A 9,804-nucleotide genomic window follows, 5' to 3' on the forward strand; every position below is an offset into this window, starting at 1 on the left:
GATACTTTAAAAAACAACAAACATTAGGCTGTAAATAGGACTACTTAGCTATAGTTTCACTAATTATAATTCGCAGGTACACTTTGGTTCGCTACACAATACATTATATTTATTGTATTTTTTCATGGATTTTGGAGAAAAAAATACAAATACAAACTAATTTGTATCAAAATGAACAAATGAATACACATTAGAAGGAAAGAGGCGAGCAAGATCGAGAGAGGGAGGAGAGAGGCGAGCAAAATCGAGAGAGGGAGGAGAGAGGCGAGCGAGATCGAGAAAGGGAGGAAAAAGGATGAATACATATTGTATTTGTTGTATAACGAATACAATTGACACATAATACAAATACAATTGAATACAAATTTAGTTTTTCGAATACAATCGATGTAAAATACAAATATCTCACTTATATTTGATTGGATACAATTGATACATAATACATGTGATAGAGAGGATGAATGCATATTGTATTCGTATGAATACAAATACAATTGATACAAAAATACAAATATAATTTTTCGAATACAATTGATATAAAATACAAAACTCTCACCTATATTTGATTTAATACAATTGATACATAATACATAATAATGAATTTCTTCTTATTGGCAAGGAGAGAGAGGGCGATAGAGGGAGAGGAGTGGCAAAGGAGAAAGTGAGAGAGTTATGCTATAAAAGGCGGTTTTTTTTTTGTAATTTTTTTAAACTATAATTATTTTCCATAAATATATTTACATTTTTGTCTTATTTCATAATTTTGTTTTGTTAAAAATCCAATAGAATCTTCATAAAATTGAGGTGGAACATACTTGGGCCATTGAGAGAGAGTCTTTTGGGTCAGAGTGTGGACACGTTCACCAAATACCCATCACTAAAAAAACGGAATCAACCCAATCAACATTCAGAAAAACATCTGTGTAGATAAAACATCATAACCCAAAAATGGCTAACCGTTTTGGTGTCAAGTTACAGAGTCGGCTGCCAAATTTGGCGGGAATTTATCCATTTTCAACCCCAATAGCATGTACCAATTCAGTTCAATGTTGTTCAAAGGCTCAAACAAGAATTGATGGTAAGAGGAGAGCAATTCGGTGCAGAAATATTCATCGTAGAGTTGTCTTGGGAATTGGGGTATCGTTGTGGTCTCAGTTCATGAGTATGGCTGGCAATGTCGGTGCTAAATCCTTCGTGGCTTCTGCAAGACAGAAGGGTGCAATTGAACAGGTAAATTCTGCATCTTCTTCTTCTGCAAGACAGAATTTGCTAAAAATGACAATGGAAGTTACTAGTGAAAGCATTAGATAATTAAACTTTCATTGCAATGTGAACTAGGTGGTGATTACGCTTAAAAGTATCTTAGATAGAAATTGAGTGAATCACAATAACTTAATTCAGCGTTTTTTTTTTTTTTTGGGATGTCTTGATAAGCTCAATGCATTAAGTAAGTGTATATAACCAAGGCGTCTTAACCTCTAAGCCACTAAAGCCATCGCTTGGGCCTCATATATTTTGGGCTCCCATTTAAAAAAAACAATTACTTATCTATGTTATTTTTAAAAAAAATAAATTATATATATTATGAGAGTTATGATTTATACTAATGAAATTGCATATGAAATGAGAATAAATCTGAATTTCGTAAGAAACAATTTGATGAAAATATGGGTAGCGAAATCACAAAGTCCCTTGAAGAATCTTTTAGAGTTGTTTATTTTATATATGTAGAGTAGATCAAACTATTTTTTCACTTCAAAATAGATTTGAACCAATTGAAGCATATGAAAATATTTTTGATTTCTTATTTAGTGGTAAAATACTGAGATCACTAGATGATGAGAATTTTAAAAAATATTGCCTTAACCTTGAACTTTATTTAATATGTAATAGTTATTATGATATTGATAGTTTAGATTTATTTTTTGAATTATAAGTGTTAAGAGAAATTATGCAACTAGAAGATAATGATCTAATGAAAATACTCAATCAAATAAAAAGACTTGATTTTTTTTCAAATACACATATTGCTTATAGAATAATGTTAACAGTTCTTGTAACCGTTGCCTCAGCCGAAAGAAGTTTTTTCGAGATTAAAATTGATTAAATCTTCTTTAAGATCAACAATGTCTCTCGAGAGAATGAATGAATTATCTATATTACCATTTAAAAAGGAATTATTAAAACAAATTGATTATAAAATAGTACGTAATGATTTCACATCTAAAATAGTTAGAAAAGTAGATTTTAAATAAAAGTATATATGATGGAAAAAAAAAATATTAGGGCCCCTCTCTTAAGTTTCACTTTAGGCCCCAATGTTATTGAGTCAGCCCTGTATATAACAACAGATGAAATAACTCGAAGATGTTTGTTGTCATTGGCATCAATTCTTGGAGAACTTATATTTTTCTTTCAATGAAGTGTTGTATGCAATAGATATGTCCATGCTTCAGGGTTATGCAGTAGAAGAGTAGAGATGTATTAAGGTAGTAATTAATTTGTTCGGCAGATACTTGCCCAAGAAAAGCATGAACTTTGTCTGCTTTTTGATGAGATTGTGGAGAGAGAGGTGTTAATAATTTTACAGATAGTGGCCTAGTGGCCAGTGATGTGAGTGCAAACCTTGGAGACTACGGTTTCTGATCCCAATAGAGACAAAACATATTAGGTGGTTTTATTTCATCTACCTGAATTTTGGTGGACAAAGTTATTCAGTACCTAGTGGTAGTGATAGTAGGTATTCAATGAAATAGTCGAGGTGCATGGAAACTGGCTCAAACACCACATCATAAATTAGTTTAACTAGATAAATCATTCTTGGAAGGGCATATCAAATTTCTTTCCATGTACATCTTATAGAAGATTTAGAGATATTGGTCAAAAAAATACATACCTCAACTATTACTTTTTTGCGAGTTTCACACCCCAACTATCAGTATAGATGGTGATAGTTCAGATAGGAAAAAGATACAACGGATAATTGGGATGTGAAATTCGTGAAAAAAGTGATAGTTCAAGTGTGTTATCAACCATTATGCCACCTAAAAAGTAAGAAATTGAAGCACCCAAAAGTATGATCTAGTAGTCAATTAAGTGGATTAAGAACCATATGGTCTCAGATTCAAATCCCAAGAGATCATTGACAAAGAAGAAGAAGGTTTGGAAAGGGATCAAACATATTGAGGAAGAGCTTTAAAAACTAGGTGAAGAAAGGCATATTCCAAGAGGTCTAAGATTGCTTACGCAAAACCACTAGATGATCTCTTCCCACCTGTACAAGCCTGGTGGATAGAGTTACGCGGTAACTCTTTCTGGTTGGAGGTAGCAGGTATCCAGTGGAATTAGCCAAGGTGCAGACAAGCTAACCTAAACACCATGGTTATCGGGAAAAAAAAAAAAGTAAGAAACTAAGGCCAGTAGTGAATTACTAGAATAGGAATCAGCAATCTAAGTTCAATTTCACAGTCCAACTCGATCTTGTAGTTTCAAAACTTATCAACTGATACACCTTTGTCAAACTTACATCTCAACACCAAAAGATTAATTCTGATCGATGACAAGTCTTAATCGATTAGAGTTTTCATGCATTGCTTTTATTTTCTTTTCTTGAAGGTTTTGAAGAATGTTGAATGGCCAGAACAATTTCCTTTCAAGGATGAAGATTTCCAGCGGTTTGATGAGTATAATCTATTGAACTTTTGCTTCCTTTTGTCTGTCTTTACTGTTCATATTTTATTAAGGGAAGAACACGAACGGTGAGCACAGAAGTCTGAAATTGGTTGCTTGGCACCATTCATTTTATTACTTTTAATCTGGAAAACACATTAGCAATACTAAAACAATTTCAGAAAAAATTGTCTAATTCCTAATGATGCATGATGCTGATCATTTTTCTGGTTTCATCTTATCGCTTACTCACTGGTTTGTGCTTTCACTAGTTATGATGTTCTTTGATAGTGACGCCTGTTGTCAAACATTGGTCAGGATTGATAAAATCAACTGCTAGGAAACATAATTATGTTATAATTCCAAATTATCTTTGTTCTTCAAAGCCATAGAACTGTGAGGCTGAGAAATTGATTGGATTTCATCTTTGGATTGAGTTGATTTTCAGATCATCAGATACGTTATTCTATGAAATGCCGCGTTTCGTGACACATATTGATGATCAAGCTATTGCTGCACTTACCAAGTATTACTCAGAGGTCTTGCCTTCTAGTAACACTCCTGGAGTAGCAGTACTCGATATGTGCAGCAGTTGGGTAAGGTATCTCCTGCATGTAAATCTCTCCTTTTCTGAACATGTTTACATGATCGTAAACTGTTCTTTCTCCATATCTAGGTCAGTCATTACCCTGCTGGGTTCAAGCAAGAAAGGATAGTTGGAATGGGTATGAATGAAGAAGAGCTTAAGCGAAATACAGTAAGATCTAAAAAGTGCCTTCAAGTCTTAGCCTCTTATGCACTAGTTTCTATTTAAATGAAACCCGTGTCGACCATTTGAGAATATCCTACCTCGTCCTTTTACGGGATGATGGGGAACTCACTCTTCTCTTCTTTAATTAACATGGCATGTCAATTTTAAACACCACCCCCACATCCACACACACAAAAAAAAAAAGAGAGGGAGAGGAGAGTTCCAACAACTACGTATCCCACAAGTGGGGAGTGGGGGTAGAAAGAGGAGTTCCATGACCTTTAAATTGTGGTCCACAGTAGTCAAAGATATCATTTCACAAAGTGGCCACTTGGGTGTGGTAGCTCTTTTTCCTTTGTCTGATCAAGATCCAGAAGTGGCTAGCCATCGCAAGGACTCTTTTGACGGAGTACAGGCTATTTAAGAACTTTTTCTCTCACTTCTACTTTTAAAAAAAACAGGTGCAAGCTGAAGTCATTTTTAGAATTAGAGGGAAGAAATTGAAATGGGATATATTCCTTCTGCCATTTTGTTGAATGTTTCATTGTGAAATTTTTACCTTACTTGTAAGGAGTTCTTGTTAAAGAACTATTGTGATGAGATGAATTTGCACACTTGCTTGTTTGATGTCTCTGCAGGTTTTTACAGAGTATGTAGTTCAAGACTTGAACAATAATCCTAAGCTCCCATTTGGAGACAATACTTTTGATGTTATAACCAATGTGGTATGTACATCTTTTTCTCATTCATATCTGGCCATTGAACAAATGCTCATCTTTTCTGCATCCTATGTAGACAGGCTTAGACATGCGTATTGATGCTGTTCATTGTACTTTAAAGTTATGCTCTTGCATCATTAGCTTTTCTGGGGTTTCTTCTATATGAACTGGATGGTCCATCATCCATGTCTGGTTTATTGGTTGATTTTAATGAAACAGCTCTTTGACTGGACTTCATGAAATCGCTTTTTAATTTAATGTTGAGGACTGTCTCTTCATTTATGGTCCCACAAGTTCAATTGCTTCTTTTATCACGTAAGGCTGTGAATACTTCTGATTACAACTAAAAAGTCAGTTGTGGCCTTAAGTAAACTGCATAGGATCAGAAAGTAATTTGTGCCGCGGTTAACAAGAAAAGTACGACTTACCATTTAGTCCATATTTGCTGACAATGATTTCTAATGTTTTAATTTCCTTTACTCGATTCTCAGTGATAGAAGAAACATGAAGAATTATTCTTTTGCTTCAAACATAATTGGAGTCGTTTGGTTTGAATTCAAGTTATGACGGGATTAGTTATGATGAGATAAATTATGATGGGATTAGTTATGATGGGATAAGTTATAATAAAATTATTTTTTATTGAGTATTTGGTTTGTTGTATTCAAAATAATAAATTTTAAGAACAATTGATTTGCTTACAAAAATGTCCTTCATGAATGTAAAAAGTGATGTATAAAAAGGATTTAAAGAGACATTTTTGTCAGTTACTTATTTTATCCGAGATAACTTATCCCGGGATTACTATACCACCCAAAGGGAGGGATAACTTATCCCGATACTAATTATTAATCCCGGGATAAGTTATCCCGGACTTGCCAACCAAACAACAAATTAAGTGGTGCTATAATTTAATCCCAAGACTATTTGATATTATCCTTCACACTAGACGACCCCTGAAACTATTTAAATAAAACAGCCAGCTTCTCTTTCTCAGAAATAGAAAAATCCGGCTTTTGATATCACTGTTGAAACTTGGAAATAACTCACTTTTGATTGTTTACTGGAAAAACCGTCATTTTGATTAACCGTAGAATTGTAGAAAGGGTTTTAAGGCAAGTCAAATAAGGTCGTCAAATTCATTTACTTTAGACTGAAAGTTCAAGGTGATGGATTAATACAAGAATGTAATATGCTACAAGGAAAAAGGGAATTCAATTGAGGGGAAGATTTAGAGCCTTTCCCCAAGGAAATTCTAAGGGAAGAATGTAAAAAAGACTAGTGTATCACTCTCCTAGATTTTTCGATGCCTTCTATTCTTCTAAGAGTCCTCTTTTATAGGCTATAAAAGTCGAACCATCGCGTCAATATGAAACAGAATGCATGCTTAGCACTGAAAAGGCTACCTAGTAGCACGTGCCTACTCTCTGACGCTTTTCCTGGAATGATTGGGGGCAGGTTGGCCCACAACTCGAGATTGATTGTTAATTCCACCCGAGAGTCATTATAAGGGTGTCCAACTGAAGATGGCCTAACCCGGGGAAAGGTCTTGTAAGATTTCCGGTCACATGGCAACTTTATATGATCATATGTCAACACCCCGGGTCGCGCCGGGAACAGTCCCTCCCAATTTCCCCGGGTTTAAACAAGCATTTCTTGGTCTTGATTTTACCACGTGTCACAGTCTAGTTTGCCAGACATAGTTTTTTCCCCATACAGATAGTTCCCCACTTTACAGACACCTAATGAAATGTATCCGGGAAGTGGAATTTGCTGTGCTGTTTTCGGGGCTGACGATGGTTGATTGCTACTGCATATAATGGGGCTTTTGGTTCGTTGCACTTAGACCGTCCTGTCACGTACCTCTTTTCACTTGGATCATCGTAGACATTGGATTTTAAAGCCATCATGAATACCTTTTGACAAAGAATCCTGTGTTTGGTTCCTTGTTTAAAAGCTTACTGAAAAAAACTCCTCCAGGACAAAAGACCTTACCAAGGCAAAGAGTGTAACATATGCCTTTTGGCTTCCTCAAGAATTTGGCTACTACAGAATCGAGGATCAGCAGCCTGTCATCGTAAGCTATCTTCCTTAAGTCTTTTAATCTGACGTGCTTTCGGTCATCCCTTATCGTTCGGTGTCCTTGCCCATTCCTATATTAACAACTTCTTAAAAATGGCTAGCCCAAATAAAAAGGGATTTTATTTGATCATGCGGGAGCATGTGATCCTGTCTAGCCATTGAATGGAGGTGAGCCTCTTCACTGCTCATAAAGTAATATTTGTTTCCTAATAACTGATGGGATTTCCCCGTGGACACTTAGTCAGCCTTTCAAAGTTTTGGTTGTTGATCTGGTGACCCCCCCTGCCCAGAGTTGTCCCAAACGCGTTTGAATTTGCTTCTGTCTTAGCAATCGGGGAAAAAACCCTCAATTTGTTTGAGAGTGTTTGGGCATTAGTGTCAGACTTTTTTTCTAAAGGAGAATACTTTACCGTAAGGGTCAACCGTCTCAAACCTATTCAAATCTATATTCATTTTAGAGTAATGGGGGATGATCATCTGAATAGCATGAGAGAACACTTAACCATAAAGATCAGCCGCTTCCATCCTTGTTCGGAATTATGTTTTGTATTAACTTGTTGGCAAGAGTACTCCTGGATTAGAAGGATCATCCCTTGGCAGGTCGCAAAAGACCCATTTCATTCCATGTCCTTCTTCCTTGGGGTCGAGTTCTTGACTAAATCTGAGTATGTGACATCAACCACGAATTATTCTTGGGAAATGACCATTCGGTACATAAAGAAGAAAGATAGGGGAGGGACCCGTTTCTTCATAAAGAAGAGACCTTTATTTTGTTTAGGTGCTCTCGAGCAGGAAGTCTTGACTCCATTTTTAGGCACAAGGTTTCTTGGAACCTTCTTACGGTATGAGTCCAGAGGCTGCATCATTTAGCGGGAACTTTTACGATTTTGAGTATGTAGTCTGTATCATTTGGCGATTTGAGTCCAGAGACAACATCATGGGTGGGAGCTTTTACAATCTGAGTTCGGAGATTTTATTTGTTGGCGATTTGAATCTGGAGAATGCACCTTGCAAGTTAGACAACTATCCTACCCTGATGTTGAGAGCCTGTGATAAGTTATAGACAACACTTGGGATGATTCAACATCACATCATGTACTTCAAATCTTAAGTTTGCATCATTGTCATAAATGTATCATTGTTCTAGCAAAAACAAAATTCAAAGCTAATGAACTTTGATTCTCCTTGCAGGTTAGTGTAGATTATTTAACGAAGCCTCTTGCTGTTTTCAAAGAAATGTCGCGTGTTCTTAAACCTGGTGGACTTGCAATTATGAGGTAAATAATGACTATGAAGTGTAAATTTTTATTTTCTCAGACGAATACAAATCCAGAAAGTTTTTCTTGGCTTGTTTCCGCAAACCTTTTTTTTCTTAGATATCTAAACTTGGACCAGTAGTTTCCAGTGTTAACTTAATTCTAAACTATAAGGCTTGAAAAACATCTTTTCTTCTTGGACTCTGCCTGTATACCAGTTTCTCGAACCGCTGCTTTTGGACAAAGGCTATCTCGATATGGACATCAACTGGAGATGCTGATCATGTTATGATTGTTGGGTCCTATTTCCATTATGCTGGTGGATTTGAACCTCCACAGGTAACTTCTAGGTTCTCTACTTGGAGCATTTGTTAAAGTTGTTCATCTTCAACAAATTAAACTTACGAAGAAGCGATTTCTCTTCAATCAATATGATAGACTGATCTGGTTGTCAGCATAAATTGTATTGAAGTAGTAGAGTTTTTCCTTTCAGAAAACTCAAGTTCATTGGTGCTGATTTCTTTTGACCTTGCTTGTGTATAGGCTGTGGATATATCTCCTAACCCTGGCCGCTCCGACCCCATGTATATAGTCTATTCCAGGAAGATAGCGACAGCCTGAAATTCAACGCTCGTCCAGCTATAGAGTTTTCTTGTGCCATTGATCACATCATAATGTATAGTGAGGAGTAAGTGAAAGGTGATTGATAACATTTTCCTCCATAAAATGTGATCACGATCCCGTTTTAACTATCATAACTTGATGGAGTTGTGTATATTTTTAAGTTGAGGATAAGTTTTGAGGAAAGAAACAAGTCCAACATCACATATCACAAACACCTAATTCAAGACGCCATCTAGTTTTAACAATAAAAACTTCATTAAGGGTGGGTTTGGAATGAATCCAATTTTATCATGTTTGGTTGTGTTTTGGAAAATGTTTTTCAAATCAACTCATTTTTCTCAAATTTAAAGAAAATGACTTTCCTTAAAAAATTAAGGAAAACATCTTTCAAAACTCTCCTCCAACTTCATATTAGTACAATTTTTTTGTTGAAAAAATAAATTTAAAGTTTATTTTTAAAAAAATATTTTCAACTTCAAAGCCAGCCCCCTAACCCCCCCTTTCCCCCCCCCCCCCAAAAAAAAAAAATTATAGTTTGTTTTTAAAAAATATTTCATTTTTTTTATTTTTTCACTCCAACCCTACCCTGACCCCCCATCAGCCCCCCACCCCCCACCCCCCACCCCCCACCAAAAAATAATATTTTAAGTTCGTTTTTAAAAAATATTTTCAACTTCAATTTTTTATTTGTTTGACCGCCCCC

The 9,804-nt window shown here is 35.6% G+C and overlaps 1 protein-coding gene across 1 annotated transcript; it reads left to right on the top strand.

Annotated features, from left to right (window-relative positions):
• The first annotated feature begins 893 nt into the window (after nt 1-893).
• Nucleotides 894-9,326, top strand: LOC125877779 (uncharacterized). Its single transcript, XM_049559046.1, has 8 exons — nt 894-1,230; nt 3,616-3,683; nt 4,118-4,265; nt 4,346-4,426; nt 5,059-5,145; nt 8,413-8,498; nt 8,696-8,816; nt 9,021-9,326. Exons 1-8 carry the CDS (start codon nt 949-951, stop codon nt 9,096-9,098), a joined length of 951 nt encoding a protein of 316 aa, XP_049415003.1. The 5' UTR covers nt 894-948; the 3' UTR covers nt 9,099-9,326.
• Nucleotides 9,327-9,804: the final 478 nt, after the last annotated feature.

This window comes from Solanum stenotomum, chromosome 9 (assembly GCF_019186545.1).
Source record: "Solanum stenotomum isolate F172 chromosome 9, ASM1918654v1, whole genome shotgun sequence".
NCBI classification, from domain to species: domain Eukaryota; kingdom Viridiplantae; phylum Streptophyta; class Magnoliopsida; order Solanales; family Solanaceae; genus Solanum; species Solanum stenotomum.

Bases quoted from the DNA above. Each gene is read 5' to 3' on its own strand.
- LOC125877779 (XM_049559046.1), top strand. From the start codon at position 949: ATGGCTAACCGTTTTGGTGTCAAGTTACAGAGTCGGCTGCCAAATTTG. The intron at 4,266-4,345 runs GTAAGGTATCTC...CTCCATATCTAG, and splicing joins TCGATATGTGCAGCAGTTGG to GTCAGTCATTACCCTGCTGG. The intron at 4,427-5,058 runs GTAAGATCTAAA...ATGTCTCTGCAG, and splicing joins AAGAGCTTAAGCGAAATACA to GTTTTTACAGAGTATGTAGT.